The sequence below is a fragment of the Loxodonta africana genome, chromosome 6, assembly GCF_030014295.1.
Source record: "Loxodonta africana isolate mLoxAfr1 chromosome 6, mLoxAfr1.hap2, whole genome shotgun sequence".
Classification (NCBI taxonomy): domain Eukaryota; kingdom Metazoa; phylum Chordata; class Mammalia; order Proboscidea; family Elephantidae; genus Loxodonta; species Loxodonta africana.
The window spans coordinates 72,641,057-72,660,597 of record NC_087347.1 but is presented as its reverse complement, the minus strand read 5'-3'; the positions used below and the strand labels follow the sequence as shown (position 1 = coordinate 72,660,597).

The following is a 19,541-nucleotide window of genomic DNA, read 5'->3' as shown; positions in this document are numbered from 1 at the left end:
AATACTGAAATCACCCCAACTGGCTCTTTTCTCTTTTCTTTTTCTATAGCCTTCTCTCAGGAAACACTGTTATTCAGTGTCTACACACTGCTAGAGGCTCCATTCTAAAACCTGCACAAGGTTTTATCTCCCAAAAGTCCTAAGAGCTCCAGACTTCAAAATTCTCCTCTACTTCTACCAACTACTAGTCAAAACTCCCATTCTATGAGTGTAGCTTATCTGAACTCAATTTTAGAGAACAAAATCTGACTCAAAGGTCCTGAATCTCTGGGATATAGATTTTTAATAAGGTAGTCCCTGAATCATTTACCCAAGTTAGTGGGGTAGAGAGTCAGGACAATTCTTTGTGTACATGGATCATTCATGATTTGGAGAACACTGAATGGCTATAAACGAAACTCTGTCTTTCGTTTCCTAGAATATACATGTGCATGTATGGGGGGTATACCCTTCAATTTCACATGAGATAATCCTGAGGAACATTTATTTTTTAAAAGAGCTTAAACCTTTTAGTCTCTTGAAGCTAGAAAAGACATATATAAAATGTTTCCCTATTACATGGAGCAAAATTCTTTAGCTAGCTTAAAAAGATGAGAGTTCTGACATATTTGATAAATTATATCCTGCACAAATTATGAGTCAGCAGATTGTGCTAATGAAGATTACAACTACTCTTCCAAATGTATTACTTTCCTAAATTCAGTGAACCATTTTGTAAATAGAAATCATTAGTTATAAATAATACTGGGCATAAACTCAAACGGGCCTGGATAAATACCTAATACACATTTATTGTGGGTCAATAGGAGTATGTTCATATAAAAAAGATGTGCTTCCTACTAGAATCACCTTTTTCATTAGAAGGACCAGAAGTGTGGTTTTGTTTCATTATGACTAAGCAATCTAGGGCACTAGTACCTCTTGATAAATTAATATGAAATTGCTGGAGGAGTAGGCAAAAGTCATTTAATGAAAACCAGAAACTCCCAATTATTATTACATGTACAAATATATTCAAATGCAAAAAGCACGTGTGAAGAAAAAAAGATCCCTGAGTGGGCAAAGAAAATGCTCCCCCCACTTCTTTCAGCTTTCTATCTCTTACAATAAAAAGATCATTTTTCCTTAGTATATTTAGTTTTTTACTCTAAGATTCTGACCAGAGAAAGTAAGAAATAATCGATTCAACAAAGTTCATTAGCTGACCATTATTTGAAACCCTAATTCATAGTGTATAGACACTGTTTTGAAACCTTGTCAAAATATAAACAAAAAAAGCAAATAATTGAGAAATCATTCAGTAGCAGAAACAAGAACTATAAAATGGGGAAGGGGTCTTAAAATATTTTTTTGAATTCATTTATAATTTAGTTCAGTGAAATCAAGAATAAATCAGCTCACTGATTTAATCGATCCTACGTTTAGATCTCCAGAAACCCTTGACCTGTCCTATCACTCTTTCCCATCCATCAAAAGGGCAAATAAGCAAGCACCAGCCCTCGTAAAGGTACCACCATTAAAAAGTCTTTAATCTATGAAAAGCATTTCAAATTATAACTTGTAAAAATTAATTTAGCTAAAAAAGTCTCATATGTTAAACATACCAACATCACACTTTGATTTCAAGTAGGTAGGAGCACACTCAGAAAAATGTATTCTAATAACCATCATAATGCTAGGTACTTCAGGATGAAGCTAAAACAATAACCCTCCCAAGCTATATGAACCACAAGTGATAAAAATAGAAGATGAAAATGGAAAAGCATAACCCCAAAGAAAACTTGAATGAATATTGTGGGGCTTTCACTTGACCAGGCTAGTAAAAAAAAAGTGGATGATAAAAATGAAACATTAAAAAAAAAAATCTTATGCATGTGGATCTCACTTTACATAATAGGGTATGTTCCTGAACAGTGTTTATATAAATTGAACCTAATTTCAAATGTAGCTGGGAAGCCTCTTGAACTAAAATGAATAATTTATTTAAGAATAATTAATCATTCCCATTTTATTTGTTTCATGTAAATCAAATGTTTAGCAATTTGGTATTTCCAAAACAGCAGATCTGTGGTAAAATTTCTAACTTAAATGTATCATCTTGTCAGAAGACGATGATCTCTTAAAACAGTTTATATGTATAGATACATGTGTATGTTTGCATGTATATACACACAGACATACAAAATTGTATGTCAAAAACGAACATACTTCGCCTTATATGTACAGTTGTTGAGAAACAGTAGCTGTAGTTGTTAATAGGCAGTTCAAGAGATCCAAGAAAATACTGGATGTATTCCATGATTCTCTCCCTAGCCAAGTATATAATGTACAGTATCCCCAGACTAGTTTTAGTTGTGAAAAACTATGTGAAAAACTAACAAAAGCAGAAAGAATAAAAAAAAAATTTTCTATTTAAAGTTCATTTGGTGAACTTGACATACTGCCTGCCTTTGATTATACAATAGCTTAAAAGACTTTCCACATATTTGTCTACCAATCTTGAATCAGCTTCACCACTCACATTAATTGACTCTTACATAATATTAGCCAAAAGATGATGTCAAGTGACTACAAGCCCACCAGGGAATATGTAAATGTGTGTGTCTGTTTGTGTGTGTGTACAGATAAGCCTGAATATTTTAAATTTTAGTTATATTTCCCAGTTGAATGTAGACATGTAGAATAATAAATAATAAAATATAATTATCTTTCATCGACAGTTTTAGGAAAGGTAGGGACAAGAGAGCACAAAAATGAAACATAATTGGTAGCTATGTACATGTAAGAAATATCTAAAATTAGTTTGTTCCCGATAGCATAATTGGATGGCATGTACTACTAACAGAGCAGCAAAGGTGCAAAGATTGAAATTTAAACCCCTAATTAAGCAATGGTTTGACAGTTCTAATGTCCTGTACCTGCTTGACACCATGACTCAGTAGGCGATCTCAAATGAAGATTAATATTGCATATAGTATAATCTTAGTTATAAGTAGCAACTAATCAGTTTTAGAAAATGAAATCCTCAAGTGTTCAAAAATCATTAGCACCTACAAATAAACAAACAACTTCTAAATAGTTTTATTAATTTAAGGAACAGCAATTTGTAATAATAATTTAAAGAAAAGGTTTCTGTGGCTTCTCCTTACAATACCTTGATTACTGTCACCTGATCACAGCACAACTCTAACACACAGCTGCCATGTCAGCTTCTCTTCAGGGGCTAGGTCTTAATCATAAATCAACCAAATGACTATTTCAACATGGTTAAAACCAGTCAGTAGATGCTTGGAGCCATTCCAGTGATTACATCTTTCAGAAGGTCAATATACCTATATTCAATAACACAATACATGTATCTTTCAAAATATTTCCTTCTTTTCCACAGTTGAAAAATAACATGTTAGCATTTAAGTTTAAAGTGAACTTTAACTAATAATTAAAATGTCTGTTACTTCTGAAATGGTGACCCACTAAAATAAAGATAGTTTCAGGCTTTCTCTTGTGGCCAAAATCAGAAGCCTCTCTTCCTCTTTTCTGGCCATTTAAAATAGTTTTCTAGATCTAAGAGACATAAAAATATTTATTACTTCTTCCTGCATGAGTCTTAATTTGCTACAGTAACATTACATGCTAACCTTAAAAAAACAAAAACTTTTTCTTTTGGGAAAGAAGCAACTAGTGCAAATAGAACTTAGATTTTAAAACATTACACCCTCCTCCCCCCAAAAAGCTTACACAAATTAAAAAGATTTAGTAGTTAAATGTATTTAAACTATTTACATCTGCTTGCAGTATTATAAATGATAAAACCTAGTGTTCCTATCCTTCATAATGAAAATTTATCCTGTACTTTGATACAAAGGCTATGTTGCATAAACTGAGGTTTTAAAGCTGTAGCAGAGTGGCTGACTGAAACGAAAACGGCAATCTTTCTGGCTCCAGTAGATGCCATTCCGTATCACGCAATGTTTCCCACTCATAAATACATGACAAATACTTCCTCAATCATTTTTTATGAGCAGGGATGCACGGGGGGTAGTCAATGGCTAGCTTGAGGGAAAATAGGAACAGCAGGCGGCAGAAACTGTACAGAAAATGGCTATGTGGTAAATTCTCTTCTGGAACATCACTCAGTTACCCAGTCTTTGATCTTTCAGTTACAATTACACTAACTTCCACAAGATCTAGATACCTCCCCCTGCCCAGCCAAAAAAAAAAAACAAAACACAAACACATATACCAACCCCAAACCAGATTATTAGCCATACATAAAATCTATTAAAACTTAGTTTTATAAAATGGGATCACATCATACCTCTACACTTTTATAAATTAAAATTTGCTATTTAGGCAAGAGTTTACTTTCAATTGGCTATAACCATATCATCATCTCAACTGGTCTCACAAAAAACATGGGGTGTCTGGCGACAGCTAAATCACAGACTGGCGTCTCCCAAGCAGTTTGTCTACCATTAGGGCCTGGGAAATGGTATTTACTATACAATTAGAGCCAGGGAGTTCTACCTGTAATCATCCAAATACAGGTGTGAGAAGCCCCTTTGGGCAAGGAAACTGACTCATCTCTTTTCATGTAAACTTTGATGTCTGTATTATTTCATGGAGCCTTAGGAAATCTCACCATTCATACTACAATGAGATTTATTAGCTGAAGTCAAATAATAAAATTTTAAATTCCTTCTGAAAGGTAACAATTTTTAACATATTTATCATCAAATTTATAAGAATTTGAAACATGACAGAACTGACTGTTTTAAAGTTAATTACCTGCTGGAGGATACTGACCAGTCTGAACTAAATTTTTATGTTAAGTTTATGCTTTCTAGAACATTAGCAATAAAGAGGCTAAATTCAGCTTCTCATCAGGAACACAAAATGTCTTATAGTAATATCAACAGGGCAGTTTTAGATGTAGTAATTTCACAGAATTTATTCTAATGATTTATTGGAGTTAACCATCTGACATTAATTATTGTTTTGGCTTCCAGTCTATGAATGTTTATTTTTCAGTTTAAAGCCTTCTCACTCTTTGATATCATATGGAAATGAGAATTTTTAATGGAAAATTGAAACCATGTGCATCTAAGTACTTAATGAAGTACAGGGAGAAACCGACAATATATTTTCGGAGAATTCAGATATTTTGCTTTGGATAGTTTTGATTTGTTCGTACGGCTAAATAGTATAAAATATTGAGAGATCAGTGATGCAAGTTAAAGTGAGTACTATGCCAAATGTGTACCTGCCCACACATACAGGGATATATGATTTTTTTGAAGTTACTAATGAAAGAAAGCAAACCATGTACATTTTTGTTACATGTCAAAAATGACAATCAATACATGAATGCATAGTTATTTCCTTTGCACATTTTTAATGGACTTGAAACAGATACCTAGTCTTTATTCTTCACAGGTTTTTTTTTTTAAGCATTCAATCTGGATTTTAACATTTATATCCAGATACAATCAAGCATATACTTTAAAAATCACATGTAATATAAACACTGCTAGAAATTCCTAGCTTAAAAAGTTTTACAGCTCCAATTAGGCTTATCCTCATTTTGCAAAAGAAATAAACGATAACGTCTAATAAACCTAAATTTGAAAAGTAAATATGTACGATTCAATAAGCCATATTACCTAATGTAATTAAGCTTTTTTTTCTTTTTTTTTAGTTCTCTCAATGTAAATCAATTAGGAGATTCATCTTTGAATGTAAACACCAGGCAACGTTCGTTTTCTTATCCATTTTAAACTTTTTAATAATGTGGAAAAAAATGTTAAAATCAAACAGCATTAACTACATATGTGTGTGTGTACGTGTGTGTATACATATGATGTGTCTGGGTACATCTGGGGAAGAAAAACTTACCATTTGTTTTTCTTTCTAATGTAGTCTTTTTCAGAGAGATTAACTAAGTAGACCATTGGTTTTGAAGTCAGAAATAAGTGTTTATTCAACACTTCAATCTAAAGTGAAAGATAGAGACAGAATCCTTTTTAAAAGTTGAGTAAACTGTTGAATAATTTGAAAGTAAACTTTTTTAAGCAAGAAGGCATTTTCAAAATTCTTGTTTTCAAGAAGGTTAGTTGTTATTAAATATCAGGAGTAAGGGAGAAAAGGAAAAAAAAATCAAACCTGGGAATAAGCAATCATTGACAGAAATAAAGTTTAACAAGATAGAATGATAAGTGTAAAATAATGACAACTCTATTTTGTTCTCTAAGAAATCAAAGGCAATAATACATGGCACGATATTTATAACTTACCTCTTTGTCATTCCAATCATGATAGAAGCGAACAGGTTTCTTTTGATCTACAACCCAGGATTTGACTTTGCACATTATGTCCTACACAATTGAGAAAAAAATAAATACAAGATGACGAACACTAAGCATTTAAATACTAAAATTAAAAGTTCTCGAATCCTCAAAATAAAGTCAATATTTGTAATGAAAAGGGAACTAAGTCACACAGATTACTACTTTCAATATCTTATTAAAAAGCAAATATAAGTGAAACATTATTGTGGCATTAAAATTTTAACATATAAGATAACGATACTAGCAAATTCAGTAAGGCTTTTAAAAATCTGAAGATAATTCAATCACACCAAAGACTAAATACAAGAGTTAATAATATTTCAATGTGATCCAGTTAGCAATGACACATTTAAGATAAACATGCTATTATAAAATGGGAAAAGAGATAGTGGAAAGAGACTGAATTACATTTTTTTCCTTAAAAACAAAAACAAACTAGATGAAATGGAGCCTATTATTGATGATCTACACTTCAAAATATTAAATCAACTGGCCCAAACCCTTTTTATTCTAAATTAATTTTTTGCCAACACCTTCTCCCTGCCCACTTCTACCAATCCCCCCTCAACCTGCCAAAGCCTCCATTACACAATGGCAAGAGCCCTGCACTGGTGACCTCCAACCAGCTGCATTCACTTTCAGAACATCTCTCTCTGCTGGAAATCTAAAGGCCTTTTAGTTAGCAAGCTAGTGTGCATTCAGAAGGAGTAACCGCAGGAAGAGCCCAATGCGCTTTGTTTCTCTGGCCTTTCTTCACAGAAAGATTAATCATCTGTGAAATGGAAACGGCAAACAGCAAGTGACACAAACTGAACCCTTCAAGCCTGTCCTCATCAGTTTTGTGGTTCTGAATCTAAAAGCTGCCTGTGGCAAGGTTCTCCTTACAGGCAGGTGTTAATAAAAGGCTCTAGGGTCTGAAAGGTCAAATTTAGCTCTTCCAGAAGAAGTGCATTTGAGAGTCATCTGTTTTTTTGTTAAAGATAATTTATGGATATGTTTTAAATATGCATTTCTCAAAATTTATTGCAGTATACAATTAGTGATTTCTTAGATTTTCATCCATGTATTTTCCTTTACCATAAATCAGTTATTCTTCTATGAACATCCACTTGTATAAACTACCTCAATATTTAGTATACCTTCCTTCCAAATCTTGCCATTACCAAAAGGAAAAATAAGGAAAAAGCCCTATATCCTTAGGTCCTGATTTGGAACCCTCTAGGAAAAGGACTTCCCACAGATCTTAACAAGGAAGGGGCAAGCTGAAAACTTTTAATGAAATCTAACATATTCTGCTTAAGAATAATCACTTTTACTCTTCTATAACTGAATTTCACTCATAAATGTTTAAAAGTGGCTAATGTAACACCATTTCCTACAAGGAGAAGATCAAAGTGCTATATTACAAATGCATTATGATTAAAAAAGCCCTGTGCAGCCTTGCTATTAACTGTTCTTTAAACCCTAAAAGGCTTCCCATAGATCTCACTTGGCACTGCATATACAACCTTTGACAAGTAATGTAGACCATTTTTATTCATTGCCTAAAATTGTAGGCAATTATGTGCGTCACACTGGCCACCTGCAAATTCTGAATGCCTGCTCCAGTTGTCAGTGCAAAAAACTAATGTCGGAGGGGATTAATCTAGGGGGAGAGAGTCCTCTTTAATGGCTCCAGCAGGTGAAATGGCCCAGCTGGTTACTATGATGAGTGGCCAGAACAGCTTATGTGGAAACACGCAACAAGATTACACAAAAGGAGGAGAAAACAGTGGTACCATCTTACATTTGGTTCCGTTAGTTTTTTCAATTAAAGAAAGAAAAGACAAAAGAAAGCCAAACCAAAAATAAGAAAGAGAATTAAATTTTAATCCTATAAAAAGTATAAAACACTTCTGTAACTATAAATATTTTTACAAAACCAAAGGGACTCAAAAAATACTGATCACTAGTGAAGGAATTTTTATATTTTTCTTTCATTTTAAATTAACTACACCATTACTTCAGACATAGGAATCCTATAATAGAAGCTCTTTGACATTGCATTTTTTTTCTTATATCAATATGTTACATTACAAATTAGGAGCACTCAAATTTTAGTTAAATAGAATTGGCTCATAATTAAAGTTCTCAAGCAATATATTCCTTAAAGCCACATTCAAGTCTTTATAACCAAGTTTTTGAACAATTAAAAGTAAAAATATTTCAAAGCTTAAAATACTGTATTTTCACTCAAAGCTCTCTTAGTTATTCCACAGAAGATTTCATGGCCAAGAAAAGACACCTTAGTTTTATAAAACATGTCAGTTTTACTGCCCTCAGGTAAGATTTTATATAAATGATCACTATACGGTATAGCTGTAATGTGCTCTTTTAAATATTAATTTTAATTTTACCAAAAAATTAAAAGATCATGGTTTATTCCTTTATTCCTTACTCTGATAAACTTCTAAACAGTTAAAAGAAAACATCTGAACTTATTTGTGTATAATACTTCATGGGTTGACCACATTTCTTTTTCTTATGCTTCTATGTGTAAACACATATATTAATGGTTAGAATAATAAAAGGTTCCAGTTCACTGAATCTGGATAACTAAAAAATAATCTAATACAAGACAGTAGATAAGAACTACTTTAGGTGAAGGGAAGGACAATACTCAATACAGGGAAGGTCAGCTCAACTGGACTGGACCAAAAGCAAAGAAGTTTTCTGGATAAACTGAATGCTTTGAAGGTCAGCGGAGCAAGGGCGGGGGTTTGGGGACTATGGCTTCAGGGGACATCTAAGTCAATTGGCAAAATAAATTCTATTAAGAAAACATTCTGCATCCCACTTTGAAGAGTGGCATCTGGGGTCTTAAATGCTAACAAGCGGCCATCTAAGATGCATCAATTGGTCTCAACCCACCTGGAGCAAAGGAGAATGAAGAACACCAAGGTCACAAGATAATTATGAGCCCAAGAGACAGAAAGGGCCACATGAACTAGAGACTTACATCATCCTGAGACCAGAAGAACTAGATGGTGCCTGGCCACAACCGATGACTGCCCTGACAGGGAGCACAACAGAGAACCCCTGAGGGAGCAGGTGAACAGTGGGATGCAGACCCCAAATTGTCATAAAAAGACCAGACTTAATGGTCTGACTAAGACTAGAAGAATCCCGGCGGTCATGGTCCCCAAACCTTCTGTTGGCCCAAGATAGGAACCATTCCCGAAGACAACTCATCAGACATGGAATGGACTGGACAATGGGCTGGAGAGAGATGCTGATGAGGAGTGAGCTACTTGTATCAGGTGGACACTTGAGACTGTGTTGGAATCTCCTGTCTGGAGGGGAGATGGGAGGGTAGAGAGGGTTAGAAACTGGCAAAACGGTCACGAAAGGAGAGACTGGAAGGAGGGCGCGGGCTGCTTCATTAGGGGGAGAGTAAATGGGAGTATGTAGTAAAGTGTATATAAGTTTACATGTGAGAGACTGACTTGATTTGTAAGCTTTCACTTAAAGCACAATAAAAATTATTAAAAAAAAATAATACATATACACTTTTAACAAATTAGAATACAAAAAAAAACCCAAATAATTCTTGATGTATCATAACTTACTTCAGGATTTTATATTTCTTAACTATCATTATATAAAAGTACAGATGTAGGAGTAGTATTAAACTGATAAGTTGAATTCCTCCTTTTCAAAATAAATCTCTGTGTATGACAGAGATCGTGCAAAAATTCCTGGTCATTTGAACTTTTTGGTTAAACTGCAGTGATATGAGTTGACTAAATCCAGGGAGAAGAGCTTAATATTTAAATGTGGGAATACATCCTAGGTCTACTACTTAACAGGTCTGTGGCTTATTCATTGATAAAATGCAGATGATGGTGTTATCTACCTCCTGAAAGTTGTGAAGATCAAAGAGATAATGCATATAAAATGTTTAGCACAGTTCTTGACACACAGTAAGTTCTCAGTAAATGTGAGTTGTTGCCATTGTTAGTTATTGTTATTGTTGTAAGGTTAAATACCAGTGATATTACAAAACAGCAATAATTCTCTTGGGTGCTTTAAATCTCCTGAAAGCACATATACATCTTCTCCAATTTGAATAACTGTTCAATAGTGCTTTTTTTCAAATTTTTGAAGGTTATCATCAACAATGGCTTTCTTAGTGAAATATCAACTCAGGCGTCTGGTCTTAGTATTCTACAAGAACTAGATTTTGCTGAACAACTGCTGTTTAACTGCAAATAAACTTGATCCAAACTTACCTTGAATACATGTCTTCTGCTTTGACTCTTAATGATGGCTCACACTTAACTTTAGAAATGTTCTCTTTTCTTTATGTATTTCATTATTATTGTCATTGTTAATAGCAAGTTATCATATATTCAGACTCAGGGAGATTGTGTGACTAGCCTATAAGTGGCAGAGCTGAGATTCAAATGCAGGTTTAAGTGACTTGAAAGTTCATGCTTAGCCCGATCACCCTGGCCTGTTTGTCTTCTTTACTGCCTTTCTAACAGCTACTTGTTTAGCCTAAAAAAACCCCAGAGCCTAGACAATCTTAAATCCTTATTATCATTCCAAGGTCATCAGAAAAAATCAATATTCTTATTTTTGTTATGAGTATAACAACGTATCATCAACCCATGTATCACGAATATATTTTTCTTTGCATACAATAACATGATAATCCAGTATAAATTTTGTTTCCTAGACTGCTTAGTAGAGTTTTCTATTTTGGTATTCTTTGGTTCCCACAGCAGGGTTCCCTAACACACCTGAAATTTGAGTCTTTTGGGGATGATGGCACATATCTTTCAACATGCTTTTCAAATGGATCCATGACCCAAAATTCCAAGAACTATAGTTCTATAGTGAATGACTCTGTGTCAATACTTAGATGCCTCAACAACAGCCAATTAGGTAACTGTTCTGGGTTCATGGACTCCCAGACCAGAGGTCCAGAGACACTGACCCAAAACTTACTTCAGTCAGACTGCACTCAAAGTTCATCTATCCTGATCAAATACTGTGCTACTACAAATTCTACTCATTATAATATGCATCTAATACAATTTCAGTCAAAATCATAACAGGGACATTGGGGAACATAATTGAATATATCGTTATTCTAAAAGAATGAACTGTTTGAGAATTTAAAAAGTTTAAAGAGAAAAATATGTACATGCCTTACTACATAACAAAATAAACCATAAAACTACAGTAATTAGAACAGTGTGACACTGGCACAAGAAGAGAGGTATAGATTAGAGACAACCTAACAAGCCACTAACTAGGGATTTACTAATGTATTATGGGACGTTTGTACAACAGGACACTTTCTATCCATCAAGACAAGATAGATCTGGGCACACATTTGCATGGAAAAATGGCCAAAATGCATTGCTAAGTAAAAAAAAGTAGGTTCAGAACAATGTAATAAGGTTTTGAATATGGATTTTGGTGTCAAATAAATTTGAGTTCAAGTCCTAGCTCTGCCAATTTCTAGTTGTGTAACTTAGGGAAAGTTACTTAACCTCCCTAAGTTTGTTTCTGTAAAATGGGGATAATAATAATACCAATTTGGCATGTGATGATTAAATGAGAAAATACACGTACAACAACTGGAAAGTTCCAGGCACACAGTAAATACTCGACAGATATTAACTATAATTATTTATAGTAAAATGCACAATCCATTTGTGGTTTTGAAATTACATAAAATAGATACACTCAAAATAATGAAACCGGATAGATACCTCACCAAAATGTTAGTAATAAAATCTTTAGATTCCAGACTTTTCCTTTATGCTTAAAAATATATACATGTATAATTTTTTAACAAATAAATATCACTTTTATAATAAGGAAAAAGAAAAGGTATATTCATGAAGTGAGTGGGAGAACAAAGAGACTTCATCTATTCTCTGTCCACCATCTGTAATTCTAAAATTTGATGGCTAAATGGATAAATTTGTCAATTTATCAAGGTGACTCACTTGTATTCTATAATTATAGCTTCCAAGCTTGATGTTTTTCCCTCTAGCTGAATCAGCTACCCTAAGGCCTGATGCTGACACTTACCCAGATGAGGTGACCTATGCTTGCTGGGTGGCTTTAACAGACAGCCAACAATTCACTTAGACCAAGAGAATGATGGGCAAGGCCTCTAGCTAGAAGTTCACTAATACAGCTTCATCCAACTCCCCCAGCTCAGAACACCCCTTTTAAATACTCAAAATCAAAGAAAAACTAGGCTTTCTCTCATGGAATAGACCCCCACTGTAATATTCTAATTACTATCTTTCTACGTGCATCAGTGACTGAAGCTCCCTGAAAAGAATCAGGCAGTAAGGGAGAGAACTAAGACAGCTTGTAACAACGTTCGGCAGGCTCTGTGTTGTCCCAAGATTTAAGACAACAGGTTAACTCTAGCAATGACCAGGGCAGAACGTATGTTGGGGTTGTGAGTTTTCAGTCATGTGATTCCCTGAAGCAGGTAGTGAGAACATTTTAATAACTGCAATGCTCCTGGCCCCTGCCTGCTATAAAGAGGCAACTGTAAAGGGCAATCTATTATTGAAGCTTAGATCTGGGCAGAGAAAGAGACCATTACTAAAGAAAAGAAGGCAATTGTCCCTGATTCCTGAAAGTTAAGTGTGAATGGATTTCACCATGTTCAAGGAAGGACTAAGGGAGAAAAGAAAAGCCCACAAATCAATCTGATTTTAATTAAAAAGTTACTAAATAAGGAGAGTTATAAAGGAAGATAACATCTTAAAAAAACGATCTAGAAAAGAGAAGAATTACTTGGTATACTTGGTAAAATGAAAAAGCAGCATCTATCAAACAGGAGCATACAGCAGTTAGAAAAAAAAAATGGATGAGACGTCAAGAGAGCTGATGAACTAAGAAAGATTTTTTTTAAGAAAACCAAATTCAAAGTGGGAAAATAAAAATCCAAACTGGAGACACAAAGTAGGAAAATAAAAACCCTAACTGGAGACATACCAGCTTATGGCAAAAGATGATCCCACGTAGTGCCCAGTGCCGTCGAGTCGATTCCGACTCATAGCTTTGCCAGTTAATAAAACTTACAGAAATGGAATCACAGAATCTATACTACTTTGTTTCTGGCTTCTTTTGCTCACCATTGATTTTGAACTTCATCCATGTTATTACATGCAGTAGTAGTGTGTATGTGTGTTTATGGTTTTATCTTTGGCTGTATAATATTCCATTTTAGGAATTTCCCACAATTTATCCATTATACTGTTGATAGAAGTTTAGGTTGTTTATACTTTAAGGTTATTACAAACAAAGCTGTAATAAACATTCTTGTCCATGTCTTTTGGTAAATTCACACATACATTTCTTGAGTGTACAGTTAAGACTGGCATTGCTCGGTCACAGGTCATGCATATACCAAAACTCAGTATATACTGCCTATCAGTCTTCAAAAGTATATGTACTAGTTTACATCCTATTAGCACTGTATGAGAATTCCATTTGCTACACATTCTTCCCAACACTTGGTATTGTCATTTTTAATTTTATTCATTATGATGTGTGGTATCTCACTGTAGTTTGAATTTGTATTTCCTTAAATAATTAATGAGGGATTTCTTCTTTTGTAAAGTGCCTCTTCAAGTCTTTTGCCCATTTTTCTACTTGGTTGTCTTTTTCTGATTTATTTATAGAAGTTTACATATTCTGAACACAAGTTTTTTGTCAGATATTGCAAATATCTTCTCTTACTCTGTGGCTTATCTTTGCTCTCAGTTAACAGAAGTCCTAATTTTATTACAGTCCAATCTTAAAATCTTTTCCTTCATGATTACTGTTTTTTGTATCCTATTTATTTGTCCATTCCAAAGTCATGAAGATATTCTCCTATGTTATCTTACAGAAGTTTTATTCTGTAACAGCTTCACTTCATTTTTTATTCTATATAAACTTTATTTTTGTGTACAGTGTGAGGTGGATCAGGATTCACTTTCTCTTCCATAAAGATATCAAATTGATCTAGCACTAATTTTTGAAAACAGCATTCCTTTCCCTGTTGTTCTGCAGCGCCATTTTTACCACAAATCAAACTGTATATGTATTCTATTCCATTAGTCAATTTGTCTATCCTTGCTGTCTATTCTTGACTATCTTAATCTCTGCAGCTTTATAAAATCATTACATTATACACACATGTATATGCACAGGTATACCTGTAGGCATATGCATATGCGCGTTTGTGTGTGCTGCACATACATTCAAATATATAATAAAGCACACAGGGTGCCCAGTCACGGATACCTCCCAGACATAACCAAACACCTCATGGGATTGGTTTACTGGGTTTGAAGGCTTAGGACCACAGTCTCATGGAACAACTAGGTCAACTGGCACAACATACTCCAAAAAGTTTATGTTCTACATCCTAGTTTGGTAAGTAGCATCTAAGGTCTTACAAGCTTGCGAGCAGCCACCTAAGATACAACTACAGGTCTCTAGAACTTGTCTGGTGCAAAAGAGAACGAAGGAAACCAAAGACTCAAAGAAGAAACTAGTCTACAGGACTAACTGCCTACATGAACCACGGCCTCATCTATTCCAAGACCAGTAAAACTACATGGTGCCCAGTTACCACTACTAACCATTCTGACCAGGAACACAACAGATGATCCCGGATAGACTGGGAGAGAAGTATAGAGCAAAACTCAAATTCTTAAAAAATGGTCAGATTTACTAGACCAGTAGAGACTAGAGGAACCCCCAAGACTACCACCCACTACTAAATTCAGATTTTTTATTTCTTTTTATATTACTTTTGTTAAATGGTCTTCAGAAATGTGTCCATTTCAAACAGTTTTTAAAACTATTGCCATAAATTGTGTATAATATCCTCTTTAAAGAAAAAACAAACCCAGTTGCCAATGAGTCGACTCTGATCCCATGTGTGCTAGAACAGAACTGTGCTCCTGGGGTTTTCAAGGCTGACTTTTCAGAATTAGATTGCCAGGCCTTTCTTCTGAGGTACCACAAGGTGAACTGAAACCTCCAAGCTGTCAGTTAGCAGCAGAGCGCGTCAACCACTTGCCCCACACAGGAAATCCATGAACCTCTTTTTACCTATTAATGTCTGTAGGGTCTGTAGTAATACTCCTTTTTTCATTCCTGATGTAGGTTTTATGCTTCTCTCTTTTTTTCTTCACCAGCCTTGCTAAGAATTTATCAATTTTTATTGCTTTTTCCAAGAATCAAATTCTGGCCTTTTTGGCCCTTTTATAACATTTCTTCTTTGTGAATTTCTCCTCTTATCTTTATTATTTTCTTGTATTTACTTACTCTGGGTTCTTATTACTTTTCTTCTTTTTAACTTCTTCAGATGGATACTATGAGATCTTTGATTTTACCTTTTCTTATTTTCAGATTTATACATTTAAGGTCATACATTTACAGAACTTAAGTGTATACATCAGAAAAGACAACAACAAATTTTGATATCTTGTATTTTCATAACCATTGGATTAAAAATATTTTTTATCATTTCTTCTTTGAAACACGAGATCTTTTAGAAGTATACCACTTAATATCCAAACATTTAGAAATTTTCTAGTAATCTTTTCATTGCTGATTCTGAATTTTAATTCCACAGTGGTCAGACAGCATATTCTTTACAACATTAATCATTTGAAATTTGTTCATTTGCTTTATGGTAAACCGTATTGGTCAATTTTTGTAAACATTCCATTTGAGCTTGAAAAGAACGTATGTTCTGTAGTTGTTGGGTGCAGCGTTCTATCTTTATGTCAATAAGGTCAAGTTCTTTAACTGAGTTGTTTAAATCTTCTATATTTTTACTAAAATTGAGCTAAGATCTTCTACCATGATTGTAAACTTGTTTTCTTTCCTTTTAGTTCTGTTTTTGATTTATATATTTTGAGATTGTTTTATTAGACACATACTATTAGACAAAACTATTCTATCCTCCCAAGAGACTGACATTTTAACATTACAAAATATCACCCCTTTTCAACTTCTTTAAAATCAACTTTGATGGTAGTATACTATGTCAACTTTTGTGTGTGTGTTAGGGTTTGCACCATCTATTCATAGTGGTTAAGTGCTACGGCTGCTAACCAAAAGGTCGGTAGTTCAAATCTACCAGGTGCTCCTTGGAAACCCTGTGGGGCAGTTTTACTCTGTCCTGTAGGGTCGCTATGAGTCGGAATCGACTCGATGGCAATGAGTTACTTCTCCATCATTTTCAACTCAATTTTCCTGTATACTTATATTTACATTCTGTGAGTCATTCTAGTGAATTACTGAACCCAAGGGAGTAGTGTCAGGAGTGAAGAGGCTGGGGACCCTTGAGCTTACAGTTGGCATCCAAATTTGTAGCCCGCAGGTCAGAAGTGAGGGTATCATGTGGACTCGCCAGCTTGTGGCTGAGGTCTTGGACTGATCTGGCGAGTTGGAGGGCTGTGTCCACTAACTTGTGAGATCTGACCTGGCTCCAAGGAGTTATGCTCAGAGGAAGAAGTGCTGCATGTGCAGCTGGTGTCATAACATAAGTGGCAAAGAAGTAAAAAGTGGGGATTTGAGATTTTCTCTACAGCAAAAAAAAAAAAAGGTATGCTATTATACTGTCAGCCCTCCGAATCTGCAGGTTCTGATTCCATGGATTCAACCAATCACAGATCAAAACATTCTGGGGAAAAAGAAAAAACAAAAAGTGACATGTAGGCATACCCTGAATCCTCTCACAATCTCATAGATCCTCAGCCTCTCTCCAGCACTCGTTGTTTGAGCATTGTTCACCTCATGTCTGATGTATACTACGTAGTTAGGCCTATGATAGTTTTATCTGTACTGAATATGTACAGACTTTTATTTCTTGTCATTATTCCCTAAATAACACAGTATAACAACTATTTACATAGTATTAGGTATTATGAGTAATCTAGAGATGATTTAAAGCATACAGGAGGATGTGCGTATAAAAATAGTACTGTCATTTTATATAAGGGACTTGAGCATCTAAAGATTTTGATATCTGTGGGGGCTCCTGGGACCAATCCCCTGCAGATATAAGGGGTGACTGTACACTTATATGCAGATATTGACAAAACTCAGTGATGGACTAGACATGAGAAATGAAAGCGGGTCAAAGTTTCCTTGCCTCATACTTGAACAGAAAGTGGTACATTTCACTGAGCTATGAACACTAAAAGAGAACCAGGTTTGCGGGGGGAATACTCTGAGTTTGGTTTTAGATGTGTTAACTTTCATGTTTTTGAGAAACCCAAGAGATGTCAAGTCAGAAATTAAACATACTGGTCTGGAGCACAGAAGACAGATCAAGCTAGACTTACAAATCTGGGAGTCATTTATATTTAGATAGGAATTATAACTGTGGACATGGATGAGATTACATAGGGAGAGACTTTAGAGTGAGAACAGAAGAGGGCCCAAGACTCAACTTTAAGTATTGCCAATATTTAATAGTACAAGAGGACGAGTCTGCAAAAGAGACTAAGGAGTTGATAGAGGAGTGGCAAGTAAACCAGGGGAGTTTAGTCACAGAGTCCAAGGGAAGAGCATTTCAAGCGATGATTCAACAGAGTTCAACATTGCTGACAAATCGAGATGTCTGAAAACGTCCTCTGGAATTTACAATGTAAGAGTCACTGATATGTTGGTGAAGCTTTTTGGGTGTGATGCACATACAAACCATACAAGACTAGAACAGACTGAGTTATTAAGGAGGTGGAAAAAAATGGAGACAATAAATATAATAATTCTTTTAAGAGGAAAGAGAAAATATGGTAGTTTTTATGAAAGTAGAAAGAGAAAATATGGTAGTTTTTATGAAAGTAGAAAGAGAAAATATGGTAGTTGAAGGGGGAGGGGTGCGGTATTTAGGAAGAGTTTTTTTTTTTTTTTTTAAGATAAAAAAGCCATCTTTAAATGATAAAAACAATATAGTTTGAGAGGTACAAGTTGAATAAACAAGAAAGCAGGGATTAATGGTGCTGGAAACAAAACTTTGTGAATATACTAAAACCCACTGAATTGTATACTTTAAAATGGTACACTTTATAGTATATAAATTGTATCTCGATACAGCTATTAAGAAAAAAAAAATGACTAACAGTGTAAGGTTTCTGAAGAGTAAGGGAGATAAGATCCAAAGAATCTGTGCAACAACTGGCCACAGAAAGGAGGAGTAAAGCGGTATTAGTAGACTTAGATTTGGCAAGTGGAAAATTAAGAGAACTCCTATGTCCAATGGCATCCATGTATGTATGTATTTATTTATGTATGTATGTATGCATGCATGTATGTATGAAGTGGAAACCCTGGTGGTGTAGTGGTTAAGAGTTTGGCTACTAACCAAAAGGTTGGCAGTTCAAATCTACCAGGCACTCCTTGGAAACCCTATGGAGCAGTTATACTCTGTCCTATAGGGTCGCTAGGAGTCAGAATCAACTCAATGGCAAATGGATTCAGTTTTTTGGTATGTATGAAGTAGGAGGCAAGGTCATTTGCTGGGGGTAAGGATGGATGAAAGTATGGAATGGGCAAAAATTAGAGGTTTCAAGACAGTAGGGAAGAACTGAAGCAGTTGTAGCAAAGACTAAAAGGACAAATAAGAAAGCTGGATACTGTTGAGGGCCTATTTGAGGCTGGTAATAATGAGTTTATGGGGATACTAACTCAACCAAATTAAACCAAAAAGTGATCTGAAAAAACAACTAAAAATAAATGGAAAGATTAAAACAAAAATTTTAAATGTATACTGGATGAACAGATACACAGTGCAGCAGAGGCTACTGGTTTCCTGCCCACATACCCTTCATGCTCATCCATCCAGTACTTCCTGATGGCTTCTTACTGTAAGTATATATAACTTTGCCTAAGAGCTGTGCTCAGTCCACAGAGACATCATGTGCCAGGGAGCAAACATCGCTAGGAGCAACCCTCAACCAATGACCGATGGAAATTAGTTGACAATTACCACAGCTTTCTCATTTTTCCAGCAGGAATACTCCAGTGCATGTCCTACACTGTTTTACAGGGGTCCCCGGCAGAAATGAATCTGCTCATTTACACACTTCGTATTGGTTTCTTTCCTTTCCCTGTCAGTTCTGCACTCCTTAATGTGTGCCTCCTGAGATCACCTCTCAAAGA

The 19,541-nt window shown here is 34.9% G+C and overlaps 1 protein-coding gene across 1 annotated transcript in view; it reads right to left on the bottom strand.

The window, feature by feature from the left end:
- The window catches only part of OLA1 (Obg like ATPase 1), a 188,584-nt gene that overhangs the window by 50,946 nt on the left and 118,097 nt on the right, over positions 1–19,541 (bottom strand). The window contains exons 6-7 of the mRNA XM_003406217.3: positions 6,294–6,374; positions 5,896–5,993 (exon numbers count right to left, since the gene is read on the bottom strand). Coding sequence (XP_003406265.1) covers positions 5,896–5,993; positions 6,294–6,374 — 179 coding nt within the window. The remainder of the gene's footprint in view (positions 1–5,895; positions 5,994–6,293; positions 6,375–19,541) is intronic.